Here is a 27,716-nt window from a genome sequence, read left to right as displayed (position 1 = left end):
ACTTTTTCCCACATAATATTAGCATCCTCATGCACAGACAAAATCTTAAGATCTAAAATCTTATTTTCAAAAATATTTTTTTTAATATTCTTTAAATGCCCCCATTTAATCCTAGAAAATTTTTTTACTTTATTTTTTATTTTATGCCCCTTTATCTTAAAGTCCAAAACTAATAATCGATGTTGGGTACATAAATTTTCCCTCGGAATAACTTTACAATCTTTGCAATATAAACAATTTAATTTTCTAATAAGAAAATAGTCAATCTGAGTTGTACTATATCCATTTTTATAAGTGATGAGATGCTCATTTCTTTTCTTAAATAAGGTATTAGCAATTAAAAAATCATAAGCTAAACAAAAATCCAATATGGTATTGCCACCTTCATTCGTCGTTCCAAATCCATGGCCACCATGAATGCTTTTAAAATCATCTACCTCTCTACCAACATGTCCATTTAAATCTCCTCCAATAAAAACTCTTTCTTCAAGAGGTATCTTATGTATTAATTCTTTTAAGTCATTCCAAAAATTTAATTTAGAACTTCTATCCAAACCTACTTGAGGAGGATAAGTACTTATAATATTAACAATCTTATAATCAATAACAATCATTAAAGCTATAATTCTATCTCCAATCCTATCAATTTTTATAACATTATCCTTTAAACTCTTATCTATAATAATACCTACACCATTTCTAGTACGACTCCTACCCGAATATCAAAGTTTAAATTCTAAACTATCAATTTTGGCTTTACTAAACAGGAAAAAATCCCACTGCGTTGCACCCTGAATTCTTTTAAGGAATCAATGTAATTCATGTTTTCAGGAGTATCCATTAATTTACCGCATGTTATAAAATGGATCCGGATGGTTTATAAAGCTGGCATCAAGACAGTTGGCATAAGGCTACTGATGATGATTATAACGATGATGAGCATCTATGAATTTGATCATATATCTGAGCAAATTTTCATCTATATAGTATTCCAGAAAAACATGATCTTATGAAAAAATTCCAACCAGGCTTAATATTCATATATAAAATAAGGATAGAGAGGTAATATATTTTTTATCAAATATATGGATTACTGACTACATTACAAGCACTGATAGGCTTCCAAAAATCTAAGAAGAGTCTAAAAGTGGAAACTAAGATCGAATGGAAAAACCAACCCCATATAAAGCTTCATAATTGTTATGAGATAACATTTAAAGGCCAAATAAAAGCAAGATAAACGTAATAAGTATAAACAAAATTTTAAAATTGGCACTTGCCGTTTTAAACTGTAATCAGAGCTTGATGCAACTTTAAAACCAGGTAAGCAATTCTTAGAGTTTTCCAGCTTGAGCTTATCATCTACGATTATACTTGAAAACTGATCTTCTTCTACTTCACTCACGAATAATTCAAGACCTATAAAATGAAATACTTCAGTATAGAAATAAGAATTTCAACAGAAAAAAAAAAACATGTTAATACAAAGTGCAGACCAAAAAAAAAATTTAAGAGGTAGAAAAGAACATATGACCAAGGCATCAAGATTTATAAGGTATAATACTCTTGACGAAAACAAATGGAGATGGAACGCAGGATAAAAACTACTAGCATTTAAGATCCTAATGAAAAAGCTTGCCAGAGATCATTCAAAGATCAAAGATGTTTATCGCATAAAATATTCATAAGGGAATCACAAAACTTATCGGGAAGTCAGGATTTGATGGAATTCTATCATAATTCTATCATCAATAAACATGTAATCGGATAAAGAATCAATAAGGAAAACAGAAGAGATCAATATTCATACAAATTAAGCATTTATACCCCTACAAGTTCAGTAGAAACTATTTGGAGTGGCAGACAGAGATATCACAAATGGAAACTATAAGACAGGCTAATAATGATATGATTAAGTACTACCATGTATTTGGTTCAAAATGGATGATTCAGTAAGTGTAACCTTTTTGACTAGTAGTTATGGGGAACCAATATATCATTAGTAGAAAACAGTGGGTTTTGCTGTTTGGATCACAAATCTCAGCAACTTTTCTTCAATAACCTTCCATTCACCCTTGCACGCAAAATTAGACTGAAAAATAAATATTATATTGAACTTGCCTGCATTTCTTCATCGTCCCTTGCTAATACGTGAAGAAAACAATATCTGAAAAGGTTTCAAACTAACACCACCAAGAATTCAATTGATAACGATACTTAGAATCCACCTTTGCTTTGCTGCAATTCTCTAAAAGTAAGTCTTTTAACGTTTGCATATTGATTCCTTGCATTAATACGTTCTTCAACCAATATGTCAGTCTATTCTTCTATCTGTTCTATAACCCTTTAATATAAGAATGACCAAAACATGATATTATTGTATACAATAACACCAACAACATCAAGCCTTTTATTCCATTATGTGTGGTCGGCTACATAAATCCTTTTTTCTCCATTGTGCCATGTTAAGAGTCAAATTCTCATTTAAATCTAATAAAGAAATGTCATTTCGAAAGTAACAATCCTCCCACTAGATCTATTACTACATAAATTACACTCCATATATTCAATTTTAGATCTACTCAAACGAAAAAATTTAGCCTCAAAGGTTGACCTCCATAATTCAAGTTTACCCACAACTCCCTCTCCAATCTTATCAACAAGAAGAATATCACTAGCAAAAAAGCATACACCAAGGTACATCCTCTTGCAAATGTCTAGTAAGAACATCCATGACTAAGCAAAAAGATATGGGCTTAAGTTTGATCTTTGATACAATCCAACTAAAATAATAAAATACTTGGTCAAACCACCTTATATTTGGACACAAGTAACAGCTCCTGCATAGATATCCTTAATGACTTAAATATAAGCATTATTGACGTCTTTCTTTTCTACAACTCTCCATAGCACTTGTCTTGTAACTTTATCATAAGTTTTCTCTAAATCAATAAACATCATATGTAGATCCTTCTTATTCTCTTTACACTTCTCCATGAAACCTCTCAATAAATGAATAGCTTCGATAGTAGACCTACCCGGCATGAATCCAAATTAATTTTGAGAAACATTAGTATCACATCATAACCTCTGCTCCATAAATCTCTCCCGAAGTTTTAAAGTATGATATATTAACATAATTTCTCTATAATTCGCACAATCTTGTGCATCACCTTTATTCTAAAAAAAAAAAGAAATCAACACATTCATTCTCCACTCCTCTAGTATGTTTTTAGTCTTCAAAATAATATTAAAAATTTTAGTAAGCCAAGAAATTTCTTCATCTCCTAAGCATTTCCACACCTCTATTGGATATCATCAGGTTCAACAGCTTTTCCATACTTCATTTTCTTTAAAGTCTCTATAACTTCGATTTTACTAATAAGCTAATAAAAACAAAATTTTTTATTTTTATTTTGTATGTTAAGGTCACTAAAGTCAGTCGTATTTTCACAATCTTCATTGAAAAGTTTAACAAAATATCTCATCCACCTTTGTTTAATATCATCTTCTAATAAAAGCACTTTTTCATCTTCATCTTTAATACACTTCACTTAAATTAAAAATCCTTACTACTCATATCTCATTATTTGGCTATCTTATACATATATCTTTCGCTCTCCTTAGTATTTAATCTATCATATAAATCATTAAAAACTAAAATCTTTGCATCACATATTGCTTTCTTAGACTCCTTACAATCCTCTTTATATTTTTCTCAATTATTTAAATTTTTACATTTAAACCAATTTTTATAACAAAGCTTCTTATATTTTTATCTTTTCTTGCACATTTTAATTCTACCATAAACTATTTTTACTATTATGAGCTTTTTCCTTTGACACACCAAGCATATCGTTTGCAACATACTTAATATCACTCCAAGCACATCTTTTGCAACATTGTATTATTGTATGGAAAAAAAACATTTAAGAGATCATGTTCAACAAAAAGAAATATACCAAGCAGTAAGACATCTGTCTCAAAGAAATGCATCCATATGATGCCCCTCTTATTCTCAATCACTTTTCTAGCTAAATTAGACGAGCACTTTTGATTCATATTTCCTACTTCCCAAGCCCCGACATATGTCTTATGTCATACTATTCCTCAAGATGTCCATAAGTCTCTTTAATCCCTAATACTGAGCCAAAAGTTCGAGCCAAATATTATAGGCCCATCAGGATATAGGATAGAACCCATGGATTTACTTTGTTCATTATTTGAAAGAATCAAGATCACCATTTATCAAATATGGCTAAAAAAAAGGTTTGCTCAGCCTTCTATGCATACGTTACTCCTATCCAAACCAATCCTAGATTTCCACTCACGCTTCTCAAAGTACTATAGAACGGACTACTCATGCTAGTACTATAGCACAAGTCAAAATCAAATGTTGCGCCATTTAGGCTTGTAATCAACACAAATCAAACTAATTTGGTTTAAAAATCTAAAAATCCAACCAACAGTTACAATTGGAGACCAACCTAGCCAAATGACCAATTTGGATCAGATTAGTTAAACCGTGATAGGTTTCACTAGACTCAAGTGTCGGTTTTGACCTCTGACAAGAAAAATCTTAATAGGGGATACGGAGCTTTTGAACAAGAATCAAGTGAAAGTAGAATCCAACACCCTCCAATTACACAACACTTCAATGTTTCTCTTCCTAAATGAACTTTTCAGTGCGCTGTGACAAATGCATCCCATTTGCCTTAAAATTCTTAGTTCTTCCACTTAGAAGCACGCATTTCAATTACATGCAAACAACATTCAAGCAGTTAAACTACAAGAATATGCTGCACCGCTAGACGAACATGATCTTGCCGACAAATAGCTGCCAATCTAACTCATTTGCAAGTGGACCAATCAATGAAAAATTAGTAATGAGGGTATATTTTGAGATTCTACAATTCATCATCTCTTGAAAATAAAAATATAGCAAAGTAGGTCGCCCTTTACTTTTTATAATGTAGATGCAAACATCATTTTTTTACACAACCTAGTGAAGATAAAATTCATGGCAAAAGAATGATAAATACATTAAAATATCACAACAACAACAACAAAAACAACATCAAGGATCGTCTACATGAATCCTTTTTTCTTCATTGTGTCCTATTAAGAGTCAAATTATCATTTAAATCTAAGATATATATATATATATATATATATATATATATATAATTAAAAATATACTCCATGTATTCAATTTTAGATATACTAAAACGAAACATTTAGATTTTAAGGTTGACCTCCATAATTCAAAGTTTCCTTCAACTCCCTCTCTAGTTTTATCAACAAGAAGAATATCATAAGCAAAAAGCATACACTAGGGTACCTCTTACAAATATCTAGTAAGAACATCCATGACAAGAGCAAAAATACACGGGATTAAAGCCAATCCTTGATGTAATCCAACTGAAATGGAAAAATAATTGGTCAAACCACCTTGCATTTTAACAAAAGTAACAGCTCTTGCATACATATGCTTAATGATTTGTTTACAAGCATTATTAACTCATTTCTTATCTAGAATTCTCCAGAGCACTTCTCTTAAAACTTTATCATATGCTTTCTCTAAATCAATAAATAACATATGTAGATCCTCCTTATTCATTCCATACTTTTGTATCAAACCTCACAAGAAATGTATAACTTCAATAGTAGACCTACCCAGCATGAATACAAATTGATTTTGAGAAACATTAGTATCACATCGTAACATATGCTCAATAACTCTCTCCCATAGTTTTATTGTATGAGACATTAACTTAATTCCTTTATAATTTGCACACTCTTGTGCATCACCTATATTCTTAAAAATAGAAATCAACTCAATCCACTCATCTAGCATTTGTTTAGTCTTCAAAATAATATTGAAAAATTTTGTAAGCCAAGAAATTTTTTAAACTCCTAAGCATTTTCACATTATTGGAATATTACAAGGTCCAACAACTTTTTCAAGCATCATTTCCTTTAAAGCATCTCTAATTTAAGTTTACTAATATGATGTTATAAGCAAAAATCTATATTTTCATTTAGCGTATTAAGGTCACTAAAGTCAACTGTATTCTCACAATCTTCTTTGAAAAGCTTATCAAAATATCTCATACATTTTTTTTAATATCCTCTTCTAATAAAAAAACATTTTGATCTTCATCCTTAATGCACTTCACTTGAACTAAATTCTTATTTCTCTTAGCTCTTTGCAAGGCTAACTTATACATATATCTTTCGTCATCTTTAGTATCTAATATATTATATAAATCATTAAAAACTAATTTTTTGCACCACATATTACTTTATTAGACTCCTTAAGAGCTACTTTATATCTTAACTAATTTTTAGAGCATTTATATTTAAACCAATTTCTATAACAAATCTTCTTATTTTTATCTTTTCTTACACATTTTTATTCTGCCACCAACTATTTTTACAATTAGGAGTTTTTCTTTTTGATACTCCAAACACATCCTTTGTAATAATTTTAATATCACTAGCTATTTTTTTCCCACGCAACATTAATTTTCTCATGCTCAATCAAAATCTTAAGATCTTGAATCTTACTCTCAAAATATTTTTATTAATATTCTTTTAAATGTCCTCATATAATCTTAGCATAATATTATTTATTTTATTTTATTTTTCATATTATGTCCCTTCATCTTAAAATTCAAAAATAATAAGCGATATTGAATGCATAAACTTTCACTTAGAATAACTTTACCATCTTTGGAATTTAAAGAATCTATTTTTCTTATAAAAAACTAATCAATTTGTGTTTTATTATATCCATTTTTATAAGTGATGAGATACATCTTTTCTTTCTAAAATAAGGTATTAACAATTACAAAATCATATGATAAAATAAAATATAATATGATCCTACCACTTTCATGGGTCGCTCTAAAACCATAGCCACCATAAATGCTTTTAAAATCTTTTACCACTCTACTAACATGTCCATTTAAATCTCCTTCAATAAAAACTCTTTTTTCAAGAAGTATCTTTTTTAATTAATTCTTCTAAGTCATTAAAAAATTTTAATTTTGAATACATTCAAACCTACTTGAGAAGCATAACCACTTATAGCATTAATAATTTTAACATAAAAAGTAATATTTAAAACTATAATTTTAACTCCAATTCTATTAATTTCTACAATATTATCCTTCTGACTCTTATCTATATAATCACACCACACTATTTCTAATATGACTCTTACCTAAATATCATTGTTTAAATCCTAAACTATCAATCTTCATAATCTTCTCTTTAACCCATTTAATTTTTTGAATGCATAAAATATTTATTTTCCTATGAACCATAATATCTATTAATTCCATTAATTTACCTATAAGAGAACTTGCTTATTAAAGATTGCAATGTCAGTGCAGCGACCCTTGCACACTTTTCGTCATATTCGGGCCATACCGCGCATCACTTACAAGAAACGTAATAGCATTAATACAATATATTTAATGATTCATGTCATTATTATTCAACAAATTAATGTTGGTTGTCGACTACCTAACGCAACTCTCAATTTTTCTCATCCAGCGTTTGGGCCCTGACAACAGTAGTGTTAAATACATAATAATATTACAAATATAAAATTATCTACCATAAATCAGTTGGCTTATGAGACACTTATAAACTAGAAAATTTTCAATAACTCTTTGCGAGAATATCCATGATAAATCATAGTCAATATCCCATATTTCGAATCATTCATGCATACACTAATTGGCTCCTAAATACTTCCAGTTCACTTGTTAAGTTTTATAACATGGTTATTTGGTTGCAAGTACTTAATATTCAGGGGAATTTTAAATACAATTATTTGAAATACAATGAAATAAAATTTTGGGTTTTAGTTGAACCAGCAAAAGTTAAATCTAAAAAACCATCCAAGATCTGAGAAAGTCTCATGGACAATCATGCATCAACGTCACGTGAAGCAATTGCAATAGGATCACAATGTGTGTGAAGGACTTAAGGGGATCGATGGTGACAAGAGCTCATGGAAAGCCAATGTATCAAATGGAATGGCAGCGTGTGAAGGTCAGGGACGATCGAATCTTAAAATGTAATATCACAATGGAAGCTCACAACAAGAAATGGCGACAAAAGCTCACGATGGAAACTCACAATGAGAACAAGTGTGTGAAGGCTCAACATTAAAAGAACTCATGAGGGGATTTGAACTCAAGATATGTGATGTAAGCAAGTCGTACCTCCCCCCCCTGCTTTGGGCTGTTCGGTTCTTGCTCCCTACTGTCCCGGTTCCCCTTGCTTTGGATTGTTCGATTCCGGCATGGCTTTCCCGATTCCCTTGGCATTTGGTTGTTCGGTTCCCTGCTTTCCCGATTCCCCTTGCTTTGGGCTGTTTTAAGGGGATTTTTTGGTACTGATTTTTGGATAATAAAACCTAAGGGTTTTATCTAGCTTGCGAGCTAGTCTTCTATCCTTTTCTCTCTTCTAATTCGTCTTGGTCTTGTAATCTCCTTCTTCTCTCCATGGTATCCACTCCACAAGTATCCTTCTTCTTTAAATTTTATAAGTTATGTAGTCTCTTGGTCTAATAAAATTTGTAAGTGGTTTCTATTAGAAGTTAAAAGCTTGCTGTGAGTTGTATGTGTTGTCCGTTCTAATATAAGTAGTGTTTTGTCCTATTTTGTTCGTTTTAAGTATTTCGGAAGGAAGCGTTTATTTGCAAAATTTTGTTTGCATTATTTGGTATCAGAGCCTTAGGTTGTTGAGTCTTTAATGCATTCAGAACATCAAGCAAGCACTGTCATTCAACCAAAGTTTGTAACGTCATCATCCTTATTTTCCAACCAAGGCATTCTCATCAGGAGATGAGATCTCTCAATCGGAGGAGATATGATGTAAGCAAGCCATACCCCCGCCCCCTCCCCCTTGCTTTAAGTTGTTCGGTTCCTGCCCCCTGTTGTCCCAGTTCCTATTGTTTTGGGTTGTTCGATTCCTGCTCCCTGGCTGTCCCAGTTTCCCTTGATGTGGCTGTTCGGTTCTCTGCTTTCCTGGTTCCTCTTGCTGGCTGTTCGTCTCCTGCTCTTGGCTATCCCGGTTCCCTGTTGTGGTTGTTCGGGTGGGGGTCCAGCCCTAGGTTGTTGAGTCTTTAATGCGTTCGAAACAACAAGCAAGCACTGTCATTCAACCAAAGTTTGCAACGTCATCATCCTTATTTTCCAACCAAGGCATTCTCATCAGGAGATGAGATCTCTCAACCGGAGGAGAATTGATGTAAGCAAGCCATACCCCCGCCCCTTGCTTTGGGTTGTTCGGTTCCTGCTCCCTGCTGTCCCGGTTCCCCTTGCTTTGGGTTGTTCGGTTCCTACTCTTGGTTGTCCCGGTTTCCTTGCTGTGGCTGTTCGGGTGGGGGTCCAAACGTGCCTTTAATGCTGCCTTTTGGATGGTTGTATGTTGGCTGAACATGGTTGTTGGCTTCCCTTTTCTATCTTATTTATAGAGGAGTTTTGAGTTGTTTTAAGGGGATGTTTTGGTACTTATTTTTGGAGAATAAAACCTGAGAGTTTTATCTAGCTTGCGAGCTAGTCTTCTATCATTCTCTCTCTTCTAATTCGTCTTGGTCTTATAATATATTTCTTCCATCCATGGTTTACACCCCATTATATCTTTCTTCTCAATTAATGAAAAGTTTTTAGGTGTTTTTATGTTCTAAGATTGTGTTAGTCGTGTGAGCTGTATGTGTTGTCCATTCTCATATAAATAGTGTTGTGTCCTATTTTGTTTGTTTTAAGTATTTAAAAAGGAAACGTTTATTTGCAAAATTTTGTTTGCATCATTTGGTATCAGAGCCCTAGGTTGTTGAGCCTTTAATGCATTTGGAACAACAAGCAAGCACTGTCATTCAACCAAAGTTTGCAATGTCATCATCTTTATTTTCCAACCAAGGCATTCTCATTAGGAGATGAGATCTCTCAACCGGAGGAGAATATATGTAAGCAAGCCATACCCCCGCCCCTTGCTTTGGGTTATTCAGTTCCTGCTCTTGGTTGTCCCGGTTCCCTTGTTGTGGCTGTTCGGGTGGGGGTCCAAACGTGCCTTTAATGCTGCATTTTGGCTGGTTGTATGGCGGCTGAACATGACTGTTGGCCTTCGTTTTCCATCCTATTTATAGAAGAGTTTTGGGATGTTTTAAGGGGATGTTTTAAGGGGATGTTTTGGTACTGATTTTTGGAGAATAATACCTAAGGGTTTTATCTAGCTTGCGAGCTAGTCTTCTATACTTTTCTCTCTTCTAATTCATCTTGGTCTTCTAATCTATTTCTTCTATCCATGGTTTACACCCCATTGTATCTTTCTTCTGAATCACGGAAAAGATTTTAGGTGTTTTTATGTTCTAAGACTGTGTTAGTCGTGTGAGTTGTATGTGTTGTTTGTTCTCATATAAGTAGTGTTTTGTCTTATTATGTTTGTTTTAAGTATTTAGAAAGGAAGCGTTTATTTGCAAAATTTTATTTGCATCATTTGGGATCAGAGCCCTAGGTTGTTGAGTCTTTAATGCATTCGGAACAACAAGCAAGCACTGTCATTCAACCAAAGTTTGCAACGTCATCATCCTTATTTTCCAACCAAGGCATTCTCATTAGGAGATGAGATCACTCAACCGGAGGAGAATTGATGTAAGCAAGCCATACCCCCGCCCCTTGCTTTGGGTTGTTCGGTTCCTGCTCCCTGCTGTCCCGGTTCCGCTTGCTTTGGGTTGTTCGGTTCCTGCGTTTGGCTGTCCCGGTTCCCTTGTTGTGGCTGTTCGGGTGGGGGTCCAAACGTGCCTTAGCCTTTTGGTTGGTTGTATGGGCGGCTGAACATGTTTGCTGGCTTTCCTTTTCTATCCTATTTATATAGGAGTTTTGAGTTGTTTTAACGAGATGTTTTGATATTGATTTTTGGAGAATAAAACCTGAGGGTTTTATCTAGCTTGCGAGCTAGTCTTCTATCATTCCCTTTCTTCTAATTCGTCTTGGTCTTCTAATATATTTCTTCTATCTATGGTTTACACCCCATTGTATCTTTCTTCTCAATCAATACAAAGTTTTTAGGTGTTTTTAGGTGTTTTTATGTTCTAAGATTGGGTAAGTCGTGTGAGCTGTATGTGTTGTCCGTTCTCATATAAATAGTGTTCTGTCCTATTTTGTTTGTTTTAAGTATTTAGAAAGAAAACGTTTATTTGCAAAATTTTGTTTGCATCAATATGAAATCAACACTAGAATTCTAGGAGCAACATTAACAGGAGCTCACTAAGCAGAAATCATGATAGGAGCTCATATAAATGAGAAGAAGAGGTCGTGTGGTGTATTTAAAAGTCACCTGATTCGGGTTATTTTAGAATCCACTAGAAATGAACTAGGAATGAGTTTCAAATTCTCAAAAAAAAAAACTTTATATTTACATTTAAGCCAACCAAACACCTAAATTTTTAAACCCACTTGAAATGCAATAAACTCAAGAACCTCCAACCAAATAGCCAAAAAGTAAATATAGTGAATATCAATGAACAAGAAAGTGTTTGGAAATAAAAAAATTCACCATGAAATAAACTAATCAAAATACAAAATGCAATTAATTATAAATTCATGTTCTGTTTGATGCATGTAGGGTATTAAATATCAAAACTAGGGGAATCAATTGCCCTAAGCCCATAGGTTAGCTAGCGATGATAGGTGCCTAAAGAAAGACTTCTATTGGGGCTAACCTTGGGATTATAGACTAGCACTAAATGATAATACTCAATTTTGACTCATCCTTACATCCTAAAGCTCACTCAAAGCTATAATCTTCTCTCAACATATCTCTAGGCTAATTTCAAGTGCAGGTTTTCACGAATAAAACAACAAAATTAAGAAGGAAACAAAATAAAACTTGGTAAAGCGAATGTCTAAGATGCACCAATATTTCTCCTCAAAGAGGTATGTAGTGTCTGACGCGTATTGGACATGACATGGTCCAACACACCTCTAAAACACGTCGGACACACTGAAGACGTATACAATTGAAAAAATACAACAACAACAACATCATCAAGCCTTTATCCCACTACATGGGGTCGGCTACATGAATCCTTTTCTCCATTGTGGTAAAGCGAATGTCTAAGATGCACCAATATTTCTCCTCAAAGAGGTATGTAGTGTCTGACGCGTATTGGACATGACATGGTCCAACACACCTCTAAAACACGTCGGACACACTGAAGACGTATACAATTGAAAAAATACAACAACAACAACAACATCATCAAGCCTTTATCCCACTACATGGGGTCGGCTACATGAATCCTTTTCTCCATTGTGTCCTATTAAAAGTCAAATTCTCGTTTAAATCTAATAAAGAAAGGTCATTCCTAATATTTTCTAACCAAGTCTTTTTAGGTCTATCCCTACCTTTCTTAACATAAGTCAAATCTAATACCTCTACTCTCCTAACCGGGTCATCACAAGGCCGCCGTTTTATGTGACCAAACCATCAAAGGCGACTCTCTCTTAATCTTATTCTATTGGGAGCTAATCCCAACCTTTTCACGTATATGCTCATTTCGTATTCTATCTCTTAAGGGTTAAAGCCACCTCATCCACCTGAGCATCCTCATCTCTGCCACACTTAGCATTATGCTTCTCTTTTAATGGCCAACAATCCAGCACCATAAAGCATTCAGGCCTCACTACCATCTTATAGAATTTTCCCTTAAGTTTGAGGGGTACATTTCTATCACATAAACAAGCTCGATGCATTCCTCCACTTCAACCATCAAACTTGAATTATGCTGATAATATCCCCATCTATTCACCATCACTCTGAACAATATATGCAAGATATTAAAACGTGTACTCTTTTTAATGACTTGATCCCCAAAGTAACAATCCCCTCACTAGATCTATTACTTACTAAAATTACACTCCATATATTCCGTTTTAGATCTACTCGAGCGAAACTTTTAAACTCTAAGGTTGACCTCCATAATTCAAGTTTACCTTCAACTCACTCTCTAGTCTTATCAACAAGAAGAATTCATCAGTCCAAAAAGCATACACCAAGGTACATCCTCCTTGCAAATGTCTAGTGAGAACATCCATGACTAAAGCAAAAAGTTATGGGCTTATGGCTGATCCTTGATGTAACCCAACCGAAATAGGGAAATACTTGGTCAATCCACCTTGTGTTGAACACAAGTAATAGCCCTGCATACATATCTTTAATATTTTGAATATAAGCATTATTGACTCCTCTTTTAAGAACTCTACATGGCACTTCTCTTGGAACTTTATCATATGATTTTTCTAAATCAAATAAATATCATATGTAGTTCCTCCTTTATTTTCTCTATATTTCTCCATCAAACATCTTAATAAAATGTATGGCTTCCATAGTCGACCTACCCGGCATGAATCACAATTGATTTGAGAAACATTAGTATCACGCCGCAACCTATGCTCCATAACTCGCTCCCATAGTTATGACACATTAACTTAATACCTCTATAAATTCGCACAATTTTTGCATCACTTTTATTCTTAAAAATAGAAATTAAACACACTCATTCTCCACTAATCTGGCATCTTTTTAGTCTTCAAAAATAGTAATTAAAAGTTTAGTAAGCCATGAAATTCCTTCATCTCCAAAGAATTTCCACACCTCTATTGGAATATCATCAAGTCCAACAGCTTTTCCACCTTTATTTTCTTTAATCCTCTTTAACTTCAGTTTTACTAATACGCCGAAAAAAACAGAAATCTTTATTTTTCATTTAGGGTGCTAAGGTCACATAGTCAATCTTATTTCACAATCTTCATTAAAATGTTTAGCAAAATATCTCATCCACCTTTGTTGAATATCATCTTCTAAGAAAATATTTTTTGATCTTCATCCTTTATAACATTTCACTTGAACTAAATCCTTATACTCCTATATCTTTGTTTGGCTAATATATACATATATCTTTCTCCCTCTTTTTATATCTAATCTATTATATAAATCACTAAAAGCTAATATCTTTGCATCGCATATTGCTTTCTTAGCATCCTTACGAGTCACTTTAATATTTCCCAATTATCAAAATTTTTAAAATCAAAACCAATTTTATAACAAAAAACTTCTTATTTTTAATCATTCTTAACATTTTAATTTCACCACCAACTATTTTTATTATTACGAATTTTTCCCTTTGATACTCCAAGGACATCTTTTGCAATATTCTTAATATCACTAGCCACTTTTTCCCACATAACATTGCATCCTCATACAACAACAACAACAACAACAACATCAAGCCTTTATCCACTACGTGGGGTCGGCTACATGAATCCTTTTTCTCCATTGTGTCCTATTAAAAGCCAAATTCTCGTTTTAAATCTAATAAAGAAAGGTCATTCCTAATATTTTCTAACCAAGTCTTTTTAGGTCTACCCCTCCCTTTCTTAACACAAGTCAAATCTAATACCTCTACTCTCCTAACTGGGTCGTCGGAAGGCCGCCTTTTTATGTGACCCAACCATCTAAGGCAGACTCTCTCTAATCTTATCTTCTACTGGAGCTACTCCAACCTTTCACGTATATGCTCATTTCGTATCCTATCTCTAAGTGGAAGCCACTCATCCATCTAAGCATCCTCATCTCTGCCACACTTAACTTAGTATTATGCTTCTCTTTTAATGGCCAACATTCGGCACCAATAAAGCATTGCAGGCCTCACTACCATCTTATAGAATTTTTCCCTTAAGTTTGAGGGGTACATTTCTATCACATAACAAAGCCCGATGCATTTCCGCCACTTCAACCATCCAACTTGAATTCTGCTGATAATATCCCCCATCTATTTCACCATCACTCTGAAACAATAGATCCAAGATACCTAAAAACGTTACTCTTATTAATGACTTGATCCCCAAAGTCACAATCCCCTCACTAGGACTATTACTGCTAAAATTACACTCCATATATTCCGTTTTAGATCTACTCAAGCGAAAACCTTTTAGACTCAAGGTTGACCTCCATAATTCAAGTTTACCTTCAACTCCCTCTCTAGTCTTATCAACAAGAAGAATATCATCAGCAAAAAGCATACACCAAGGTACATTCATCTTGCAAAAGTCTAGTGAGAACATCCATGACTAAAGCAAATAAGATATGGGCTTAAGGCTGATCCTTTATGTAACCCAACCGAAATAGGGAAATACTTGGTCAAATCCACCTTGTGTTTGAACACAAGTAATAGCTCCTGCATACATATCTTTAATGAATTTGAATATAAGCATTATTGACTTCTTCTTATCAAGAACTCTCCATAGCACTTCTCTGGAACTTTATCATATGCTTTTTCTAAATCAATAAATATCATATTGTAATCCTCCTTATTTCCTCTATAATTTTTTCCATCAAACCTCTGAATAAATGTATGGCTTCCATAGTCGACCTACCCGGCATAAATCCATAATTGATTTTGAGAAACATTAGTATCACGCCGCCAACCTATGCTCTATAACTCGCTCCCATAATTTTAAAGTATGACACATTAACTTAATACCTCTATAATTCGGATGCAATCCTGTGCATCGCCTTTATTCTTAAAAATTAGGAATTAATACACTCATTCTCCACTCATCTGGCATCTTTTAGTCTTCAAAATAGTATTAAAAAGTTTAGTAAGCCATAGAAATCCCTTCATCTCCTAAGCATTTCCACACCTCTATTGGAATATCATCAAGGTCCAACAGCTTTTCCACCCTTCATTTCCTATTTTAAAGCCTCCCTTAACTTCAGTTTTACTAATACGCCGATAAAAAACAGAAATCTTTACTTTCATTTAGGGTGCTAAGGTCACTATAGTCAATCTTATTTTCACACTCTTCATTAAAAAGTTTAGCAAAATATCTCATCCACCTTTGTTGAATATCATCTTCTAAGAAAAATATTTTTTTTATCTTCATCCTTAATACACTTCACTTGAACTAAATCCTTACTACTCCTATCTCTTTGTTTTGGCTAAACTTATACATATATCTTTCTCCCTCCTTTAGTATTTAATCTATTATATAAATCGCTAAAAGCCTAATGTCTTTGCATCGCATATTGCTTTCTTAGAATCCTTACGAGCCACTTTTATATAATTCCCAATTATCAGAATTTTTAAAATTAAACCAATTTTTATAACAAACTTCTATTTTTAATCTTTTCTATGCACATTGGATTCCCACCACCAACTATTTTACTATAGGAGTTTTCCCTTGATACTCCAAGCACATCTTTTGCAATATTCTTAATATCACTAGCCACTTTTTTCCACATAACATTAGCATCCTCATGCACAGACAAAATCTTAAGATCTAAAAATCTTACTCACAAAAAATATTTTGGTTAATATTTCTTTAAATGCCCCATCTAATCCTCGAAAAACGTTTTACTTTATTTTTTATTTTATGCCCCTTTATCTTAAAGTCCAAAACTAATAATCGATGTTGGGTACATAAACTTTCACTCGTAAAACTTACAATCTTTTGCAATCTAAACGGTTTAATTTTTCTAATAAGAAAATAGTCAATCTGGTTGTACTACAATCCATTTTTATAAGTGATGAGATGCTCATTCCTTTTCTTAAATAAGGTATTAGCAATTGAAAAATCATAAGCTAAAAAAAAATCTAATATGGTCTTGCACCTTCATTCGTCGTTCCAAATCCATGGCCACCATGAATGCTTTTTAAAATCAACTACCTCTTTACCAACATGTCCATTTAAATCTCCTCCAATAAAAACTCTTTCTTAAGAGTATATTTTGTTATTAATTCTTCTAAGTCATTCCAAAAATTTAATTTAGAACTTATATCCAAACCTACCTGAGGAGCATAAGCACTTATAATATTAACAATCTTATCCTCAACAACAATTTTTAAAGCTATAATCTCATCACCAATCCTATTAATTTTTATAACATTATCCTTTAAACTCTTATCTATAATGACACCTAACCATTTCTAGTACGACTCCTACCCGAATACCAAAGTTTAAATCCTAAACTATCGATTTCCTTTGGCCTCTTCCTCCAAACCCACTTTAGTTTCCTGAATGCATAAAATATTTAATTCCTATGAATCATAATATTCTATTAACTCCATTAATTTACCTGTAAGGGAACCTATATTCCAAGTTCTATCCTAATTTTAGTATCATGGACTAGCTCTCTTTGCCCCACATCCGTCCTTGATGCGGGAACCCTTGCCTATTTAACACGCACCCGGGCGCCGTGCAGCGGCCCTTGCACACTTGTCACTGTATTCAGGCCATTACAGCGCGTCGCTTCCAGGGGACGGCCCTAGCATTAACACAATTTCTAAAAGATTCATGTCATTTTTTGTTCGACAAGTTTTACCTGGCTGTCGACTACCTAACGCAACCCTCCACTTTTCTCATCCCAGGAACTGGGACCTGGCACGGCAGTGTTAACATTAGCATCCTCATGCATAGACAAAATTCTTAAGATCTAAAATCTTATTCTCAAAAATATTTTTGTAAATATTATTTAAATGCCCCATTCTAATCCTAGAAAATTGTTTTACTGTATTTTTATTTTATGCTCCTTTATGTTAAAGTCTAAAACTAATAATCGATGTGGGTACATAAATTTTCGCTCAGAATAACTTTACAATCTTTGTTAATTTAAACAATTTAATTTTTCTAATAAGAAAATAGTCAATCTGGGTTGTATTATATCCATTTTTATAAGTGATGAGATGCTTATTCCTTTTCTTAAATAAGGTATTAGTAATTAAAAAATTATAACTAAAAAAAAATCCAATATGGTCTTGCCACCTTCATTTGTCGTTCCAAATCCATGGCCACCATGAATGCTTTTAAAATCATCTACCTCTCTACCAACATGTCCATTTAAATCTCCTCCAATAAAAACTCTTTCTTTAAGATATATCTTTTGTATTAATTCTTCTAAGTCATTATAGGTCCCAAGTCCTGGATGAGAAAAGTGGAGGGTTGCGTTAGGTAGTCGACAGCCAGCGTAAAACTTGTCGAACAATAATGTATACAATTGAAAAAATATAAAAAAAAAATTGGACACATGTCTAACACTGGTGCCAAAAATATTTTATATATATATTTTTGAAATATAATTCATCAAATTTCAAATTTTTATTTAGTAAAAAAATAAGAATTAAATTTCTTTTCTTCCTCTCCAAACCTCCAAATCAATCGCCCGCACTTAATTATGCATTCCTTGAATATTCTCATTTTTATTTCTCTATGTCATGTTGTGGCTAGAGTTTCACAACAAAGCTTAATGTCGTCTCAATATTGACGTCCAATGTTGTCACAACATCAATATTTCAAAATTATCTCACCATTAAAGTCTATGTTGGCATTGACGCCAAACACCAGCAATTTCTACACCAACAATCACCATTGTATAATCTCAACATCTCAACTTTGTCCAATTATGTCTTAACACCAACAACAAACGTCATCTCAAGATTGATGACCAATGTCATCATGACATCAATGTTCGATGCCCATTACACAACAACGATGCACAACCGTCAAGAGCATTATGTCACCTCTCCCAATGGCTAACACGTATTGACACCCGACTCTCGACATCCTAATATTAGTCATTTTAACTACAAATCCTAAACTTAGTATTTCTCAATTATTATATTTTTTTATTCAATTTTTATACACTATTTTTAAGATATAAAAATTATAATATTATCTCAATGTCCTATATTTTCAATAATTAACATGCTCCGTATTTGTGTCATGTCCATGTCTGTGCATCATGGGAGAATGTATATAAGAAACCAAAACAAACCAAAAAGTAAGTTATCAACCATAAGGACAATGGCTTACCAAGATTTTTAGCAAAGAAAAACAAGGAAGAAGAGAAGAGAATATTGAGAATAGATTTCTACACAAAGTATGGAATGAGAAGAGGGTGAAAAAGTGGAGGAACATCAAAACAAAACTACTATGCTTGCAAACAAAATGAAAACTTAAAAAGAGAAGGGAATATGTAGATGAGAGCTACAACATCACAAAATATGAAATAGGGAGGAGAAGAGAGAGATAAAAAGATCAATATGTCTCAGACATTTTATTGGAAAAATAGAGTAATAAAGATGTTTATTTGTAATTCCGTTTAAAAAAATAACAAAAGGAAAAAATAGAAGGAAAAAAAGCCAAAAAAGATGTTCCAAAAAATAATAATAATAAATTGTGCTTAATCTCAATGCAACCTTCTCGCTTTGTCGAAAACTTCATCATCAACACCCTCATGCCTAAGATATAATGCGAAGTAGCTTGGCTACACCATGAAGATTTAACTACCCCTGAAACTTGTATTTGCATTCATTTAAAAAGGCAAAAAATATACAAGAAGATACAAGCATATATGGAGATCTATGTGAGTCCTCCAGCAAAATAAAAAAAAGGTGTGTAAAGAGCAGTAATAACAATATCTTTCCACATCAAAATGGAAAAAAACTAGCACAAAAATTACATACGCAAGCAAGGCAGTAATGATAGTTTCTTACAAATTTCAAATTAATAGTATTCTTACAAGAGAATTTCATAAACAGTGGGAAAAAAATCTAGTAAAATTCTCAAGGATTTCATCCTACTATCAACTACCACTTACCACCTAAACCTCCTCTACTTATTAGTCAACCTCCACCTTTCAAAATATCTCCACCTCTCAAAATATCTCCACCTCCATCGTTGTCTCTAACTCATTCCGCATACCCTGTATAATACCCTAGCAGCTCACCTTGGTTCGTAGTTTGGCCACTCTCATCTGGACCTAAAGAATAAATTCTTCTTTTAGCATGTTCTATTAAAACCAACCCTAGATCACCGTAAGCTCTAAATTTCCTGACCAGGGCTTGATCAGGACTCTAAAAGCAAAAAACTGGAACCAAGCAGGGAATGAGTAGGGAAGTCATGCTAACAATCTAAGCTACAATATTCTTGAGCTAAGTTCAGCTCACCAATTCAAATTCCATACACATTTGAAGTTAGTGAAGCTTCACGGTTCTGCTATTAATTAAACTACCATGAGGATCAATTCATGGATTTACAATTAAGTTCACAATTGAACAATAATTAAACAAGTACTATATGAGAATAGTAGCCTTATGCAACTAACATGCAAGAAGAAATTTTTTTTGGTAATTCTCACCAGAAGCATAAATGTCCTCATCTTCAACATCAAGGTCCTCTAATGCCCCAATCCCAAAGCCAGGGGCATATTTTCCTGCTGATGATTGAGTGAAAGGTTAAGTGAAAAGTTCAGGAAAAAACAAGGAATACTTAGTACAGAGATGCATGATATTACTGTTCAAAGTCAAAAAAGAAAAGAGAAGCTATTTTCTGGTGAACAGTTGAATCTAGGAACAGCTTACAGTTTGGACCTAAATGATTTCCCTTCATTGAAACCCCTGTTTTGACAACCTGATTATTTCTGGATTCATGCAACATTTTTCTCTCTGAGGACAATGAAAGAAAGTTAACGAACAGAAACATTTCAACAGATATTAACTGTGTTAGAACAACTTTTAACCGCTCCAAGAGCTTTCAATCACCTTTAAATTCAGGAGCATGCTTGAAAGGATCATAACCCAAGCCATACAAGTCCTGCTTTGGATTGAGTACATAAGCCTAAAACAAGGGAATTCGGGTAAGAAATGTTTTTCATAGACAATAAGAAAGATCAAAATCCATTTTACCGTAGGCAAAAATCATTCCACAAAAAATAAAATAGCCTAGACAGTTACTTTACCAACAAGAATAAAACATATTAGATCGTTGAAATGGAAAAAAAAAAGAGCAACCAAATGGCAGAAAAAGGATGGTACTAGAGTGATACTATTAGTATGGTACAAAGCCAACTTAATATGCATGATTTTGGGACAAGAGGCAAAACTTAACATCTTATATGCAAATCGAATAGAAACTGACATCCTTGTCCCCATGGGCTGGAGAAGTACAAATTTCCTTCATGGTCACTAGTATTTTGAATACAGTCCTAACATCATATCCACATCCTTTACTCCAAAGCAAACTTCTTATCAAGCCACAAAGTAACAATTAAGAAAGAGTATGGAAAACTATACAGAAAAGAGAATAGTATCAGGACAAAGTCTTTAAAAAACTTAATGAAGAAGCCTTACAAATCATTTCAAATTCTAAAGAGGATGATTTAGGAGCTTGTGATCAGCTAAATCAAGTTCTCAGAAGCTTACCTAATCATGGAAATCATAAAATATAACCTCTTGTAAACATACTCAACAAAATCTTGAAGCATACCAAAGTAGTGATGTGCATAAACTACACATGTAAATTTGGAAGAGTGAAACAGAAGTTTTAAGTTCACATGAATATTAAGATTTTACACAATGATACCAATCGGCGCCATGCCCAAAATTCATTGAAACATAAAGTTCTTTATTTAAAAGTAAAAGAAAATGATTCAGATATGTGCTTGGGGAAAATGCAAGGCAATAAAAAAGTAACGAATAAATTACTCACATGGGTACTATGCGATGAAAAGAGAACATCATTGTCCATTATGGTGGAATCTCCAGTATCATGTTGACTGAATTCAGCATGTGAGAGGTTATTTCCTCCAACATTACCAGAAAAAGCAAGTAAAGCCTTTCTGGCTTCCCTGCGAGCATCTAAAAGAAAAAAAAAATTCAACATTCGAATCTCAGCCTAAATCCAAGACAACTATGCTACAACGATAATCACAATAAAAAAAGTAAATGATAGAAAATACAGCTTGAATTGATTGAATTATTGCAAAAAGAAATCATAACATCCAGCAAGAACAGAATAAACAAATGATGGCGCACATTAAACCAAATGACAAATTAAAATACCTAACAAATCTTTTATGAAAAACATAAAAAGAGTATAAGAAAATCCACACCATGTAGTGAACTAGCTTGAGTATCCTTGATTGAATAACCCCAGCGCCATCCCATTTTTAACAACAGCTTGGTTCCTACAAACCAATTGAAAAACATGAATTGAAATAGAAACAATAAAGCGTAGCCCTAAAAAAATATCGTGATGGTGCTAAAAACAGAAACAAACCTACAGAGCTTGATGCAGGGACAACTATTTCATCAGGAACAGGACCAGGAATTGTCGAAGGCCTGCAAAACAACAACAAAAACAAAATAGATGAAAAACAAATATGCAAAGCATCATATGAGTTTTAATAGAGAAGCTTAACTAATACATGAGAGGACTTAATATTCTCCAACATCAACATCATTAACCTTATCTCAACTACCTTGTTAAATGTTAACATCAACATTCACCATTAACCTTAGAGTTGCACAAAAAGTTCATTGCGCAAAAATCATTTACAATTCATAATCATGTAGCCTTTCGTCTAATCTGCTCCTAATCATATAGCCTTTCATTTCATCTACCCATCTCATTGATGCATCATTGACTTCCATTACAGAATCCCAAACTACCAATTATAATTTTCAAAAGATATTTAATAAATGGGTGCACTCCTATCATCTCTATAATGTAATCATTTTCGTTCTATTATTCCTAATTTTACCACACATTCACTTTAACATTTTCTTTGTTGTCACACTCAACTTGCAAACAGTGAATTCTTGAAAGCCCAAATAAGGACATCGTTTTTTTTTAAATAAGGCAAGTCCACATACCCACAAAAGCCAAGGACAGAAAAATGAAGAAACCATCAACATAGAGTTTCTTTTCTCTTGCCAAAAAATCAAAAGCAACTATAGAAAATTGATATATTATAATATGAGACCTCACCAATGCCCATAATCTGGTTTTCTTTCAATTTTGTGAATACTTATCCTATTTTTGTTTAATATGATTCAAAAACCTCATCCTACAAGAACATATAAAATAATCATTACAAGTTCATCAACGAAACATTTTTATAACACAACAAATAATTTAGCTCTCTGATAAAGATCTAGAAGTATATATGTTTGGAAAGCACAGTGCAGATGAATTCTAATAACAAGCAAGGCAGATAAATTCTAATAACCTTATTTGTTGACTAACTTAATATGTCGACAATTAAGATAGAATGTTATGCCTGTACCAAATACAAGTCAAAAAATTACTAATGGAAAGCACGAAGAAAATATATTCTATGTTAAAGCCGGAGTATTATATGCTTGACTAACTCAAGATTTGGAACTAGAATTTAATTATTGGTTTTCTAAATGTTTCTGAGTTTTAATATCTCTAGTTAAGAATCCAACAGCACAAAAAAGTGAGTAGGACCTAAACTTCAAACTAGGAGCTCTTGATGGATCATAAATATAAAAAAATAAAAGGATTGCAGCAGTTATAAAATAAGATCATCAACATTACATGAAACACACGCATCATCACTATTACCAATAGCTTTATCCCAATTATTTGCAAGCGGCTTTATGAATCTTCATTTATCATTCATTCATCCAAAGTGTTGCTTAAGTTTTAAACCTACCCTTTACAAATCATTTTGAACAATCTTATCCATGTCTCATGTCTACCATTTTCCTTCTTAATCCTCTAACACAAATTTAATCTACTCAACTACTAGGTGCATTTGCTCTCATTCATTATAGCGTCCAAACCATTTAAGTATATTTTACCTATATTATCTTCAATCGAAGTCTCTCTAATCATTCATCTCATATAAACATTCATTAATTTATCATTTTGGCAGTACATCTATTTTAGCATCCTCATTTTCACCACACTAAACATAACCATTAATTTTTTTCTTTTTTTACTATCTAAACTTTGTATCCTTATAACATAGTACATCTAATTATAATTTTATGAAATTTACTTTCAAGCTTTATGGTGCCGAATGTTGACCATTAAAAGAGAAGCATAATACTAAGTTAAGTGTTGCGGAGATGAGGATGCTTAAGTGAATGAGTAGCTTTACCCTTAGAGATAGGATACAAAATGAGCATATACGTGAAAATGTTGGAGTAGCTCCTGTGGAAGATAATATTTAGAGAGAGTCACCTTAGATGGTTTGGTCAAATAAAATGGCGGCCTTCCGATGACCCGGTTAAGAAAGTAGATGTATTAGATTTGACTTATGTTAAGATAGATAGAGGTAGACTTAAAAAGACTTGGTTAGAAAATATTAGAAATGATATTTCTTTATTAGATTTAAACAAGAATTTGACTCGTAACATGACACAATGGAGAAAAAGGATTCATGTAGATGATCCCACGTATTGGGACAAAGGCTTGATGTTGTTGTTGTTGTTGTTCTCCATAGTATCGTTCTACCGCATAATACTCTTGATCACCTTGACTCTTTTAAGTTATGCCTCATTTATACCCTCCTCCTTTTGTATAATACATCCAGTACGCTTAAACCTATACATCTTGTTATCACTATATTTTCTAATAATACTAACCAATAATCGTTAATTTAACACCCACTCAAATTGCATATAATAAGTCTTTATTTTACTAACTTTATGCCATTTATCTTCTAAACATTATTTACACTGTTATTACATTTCATATATTTTAGTATATATATATTCCACCAATTAGAATAAATACCAACTACAAAAAACATACACCAAGGAAGCTAACTTTGGAAATACATTGTAAGCATCTCCATAACTGATCTGAAAAGATATGAAATCAATTTTAATCATTGATGTAATCCTGCTATAATTGAAAATTCAATTATCACCCACAACTGCTCATAGTAATTAACAATCCATCATATTGAATAATTCTGACATGTTTCTGACACATTCCTTTCCTCCTTAAGGTACAACAAATCAATTCTTGGGGCACTCAATCATATATTCCTTCACAACTGCTCATAGTAATTAACAATCCATCATATAGAATAATTCTGACATGTTTCTGACACATTCCTTTCCTCCTTAAGGTACAACAAATCAATTCTTGGGTCACTCAATCATATATGCCTTCTTAAAATTAATAAAAGCCATATAATTCTATATCTACTCTATGTTTCTAGATGAATTGTCTTGACACAAAACTCGTTTTTATAATTGATTTCCTGGCATTAAATCAAATTTATTCATTGAAAATATATGTAATTTTCCTTAGTCTATATTTCATTATTCTTTCTTCTTCTTATAGCTTCATTGTATAATTTAATTCCTTTCTAATTAGCATAATATAAACATCACCTTTGTTCTTAAGTAGATGTACCAAAATATTTGCTTCGCTGATCATTTGGCAACTTTTATCTTCAACATTCAGTCAAAATATTTGATAAATTAACCATGCAATATTCGTCATATTTCTCCAAATCTCAATAGCTATCTCATATAAACCAACAGATTGACCCTTAGGGCTCTTCAGAAAAGTTAGTTCTCCTTCACTTCTTTCATTCAAATTATAATATGCCTCTTCCAAAAATAATTTTATCTCAAATTTTCAATTTGATAATTACTTGATATTTTTCATATTTAACTAGAATCCAACTATTTTTGTTTCTAATGACATAGCATGATCAAAGTTTCTAGATCTTTTCTCTCTCCTATAAATTATTTATAAATCCCCTTTTCTCTTTCTTGTATAAAGTTTATTATATAAATCATCAAAAGTTATAACCTTTGCTTTCTTTTTATAATGTTTTTGAGTTTATAGTAATCCTTATAAACTTTAATATTGTTTAAAATTTATTACCATTTAAAACAACAGAATTTTCATTAATAACCTTTTATAGATCCTCACTCCACTAAGTTTCCTTATTAAAGTGCAATATATTTCTAAACTATTCTACAATTTTTACAACAATAACATCAAGCCTTTATCTCACTACGTGGGGTCGGCTACATTAATTCTTTTTCTCCATTGTGTCCTATTAAGAATCAAATTCTCATTTAAATCTAATAAAAAAAGTCATTTCTAATATTTTGGGCAATGGAGCATACCAGTTTCCCCAGTAGAGCAGTATTTGAAAGAAAGAGCCATGATGTTAATTGAGTTGAAAAGACACCTGTTGAGGGCGAAAACATATTATAAAGAAGCATACGGATGAGCATAGGAAAGATATCCAGTTTCAGATAGGAGAAAGGGTATACTTGAAACTATGCCCCTACAGACAAACGACGGCAGCTCACAAGAGGAATAAAAAGATGGCCCCGAGGTATTTCGGCCCTTATGAGATAGTAGAGAGGATTGGAGTCGTGGCTTATCGACTGAAGTGTTAGACCAATCCTCTTTGGACCGGCTGGGGCTCAGTTCATCTACAGGCGACGGGAACGGGCAGAAACAGAGGGGAAGCCGGCGGAAGATTGAGGAGAATTTTGGGTGGGGTCCACTTGTTTTTGAATTTGTATCTTGGAGCCAAAAGGTGTGGGAGAAAGGGCAATTAGGTCCTTTTATGTTATTTTTGAATGGTATGCATTAAGTAGGGAGAAAAGGAGAGATTAGGGAGGGGGGATATTTTTGTAAGAGTTTTCTGGTTCTTCTTTGGTGTTTAGGGCTCTAGATCGAATTCTAGAGATTGGGAGAGTGCGATCCTCCTCTCGAATAGAGGATCCTTGTATCTTTGCTATTTTCCTTGCATCTACTAGTAAAATACAAGTCTTTTCTCCAAGTTTCCTGCAGTTTTTCCCTGTTTTTCTTCAGTTTTGGGCTGTTCCTGCTGTGGACAGCAGTTTGTCTTGAGAGTTGTGGTAAAAGTGAATAGGAAATACTTGAAATCAAGTATTTCCTATCAAATTGGTATCAGAGCAAGTCTTGGGACAAATCGTGGCTGTTTTTGTCCGATTTCAGCGGCTGAAATTGCACCGGCGAAGGAGAAAATTGCTGAAATTTTTTTTTCAAAACCTGAGATATTCTCATAATTTGCAAGCCGTAGGAGATGGCGGCTAAGAAGGTGGATGCTTTGGAGGAGAGAATTGAAGGAGAAATAAATCAAATCAAGGAGACCGTGGAGGAACGAATGTCTTCCATGGAGGGGCAAGTGGCCGATCTACGGGATATGATGAAAAAGATGTTGGAGTTTCAAACCCAATCGGCGGCGTCTGATGCAAAAGGGCCAGCAGCGAAGAACACCAACTCTGAAATCCATCGGGAGGAAGAGGAGGTGGAAATCGTGGAAGGGAGTAGGGGAAGACCTCATCTGGAGCCTTTCCAGAGAGAGGAGAGAGGAGGAAGGCATGTGGAAAGACAAGGCTATGGAGGTGGGGAACCCAGAGGGGCTGGTTGGGAGCATCGGGGGGGATTTCAGGGGCGCCGGGAAGCAATTTTTGAAGATCGGAGAGGAGATTTTGAAGAGGGATTGGGACAGGGCAGAGCAAGGGAAGATCGGGATACGTGGGGGGGTCCAGGCACATGGGAGAGGGGAAACTATGGAGGATTAAGGGGGAATGGCGGGGATCGGAAGGTGAGAAAATTGAAAATGCCAATTTTTGAAGGGGAGGATGCCTATGGGTGGATCTACAAAGTGGAGAGGTACTTTGCTGTTAACGGATTGACAGAGGAGGAGAAGTTGTCGGCAGCGGGTTTGTGTCTGGAAGGGAAGGCACTCTCTTGGTACCAGTGGAGAGATCAGAGGAGACCTATCAGGAGCTGGGGAGAATTCAAGGACAGTTTGTTAGAGCGTTTCCAAACCGATCGGGGAGGAGACTTCTACGAGCAGTTCTTTGCCCTAGT

The 27,716-nt window shown here is 33.6% G+C and overlaps 1 protein-coding gene across 1 annotated transcript in view; it reads right to left on the bottom strand.

Moving 5' to 3' along the window:
* Positions 1-27,716, bottom strand: part of LOC110107662 (G patch domain-containing protein TGH) — a 61,946-nt gene that overhangs the window by 5,328 nt on the left and 28,902 nt on the right. Inside the window, exons 5-11 of the mRNA XM_020837978.2 lie at positions 22,140-22,201; positions 21,973-22,047; positions 21,570-21,718; positions 20,624-20,699; positions 20,444-20,527; positions 20,221-20,298; positions 1,281-1,419 (exon numbers count right to left, since the gene is read on the bottom strand). Coding sequence (XP_020693637.1) covers positions 1,281-1,419; positions 20,221-20,298; positions 20,444-20,527; positions 20,624-20,699; positions 21,570-21,718; positions 21,973-22,047; positions 22,140-22,201 — 663 coding nt within the window. The remainder of the gene's footprint in view (positions 1-1,280; positions 1,420-20,220; positions 20,299-20,443; positions 20,528-20,623; positions 20,700-21,569; positions 21,719-21,972; positions 22,048-22,139; positions 22,202-27,716) is intronic.

This window comes from Dendrobium catenatum, unplaced genomic scaffold (assembly GCF_001605985.2).
Source record: "Dendrobium catenatum unplaced genomic scaffold, ASM160598v2 fragScaff_scaffold_716, whole genome shotgun sequence".
NCBI lineage: Eukaryota > Viridiplantae > Streptophyta > Magnoliopsida > Asparagales > Orchidaceae > Dendrobium > Dendrobium catenatum.
This window is presented reverse-complemented; position numbering and strand designations above follow the sequence as displayed.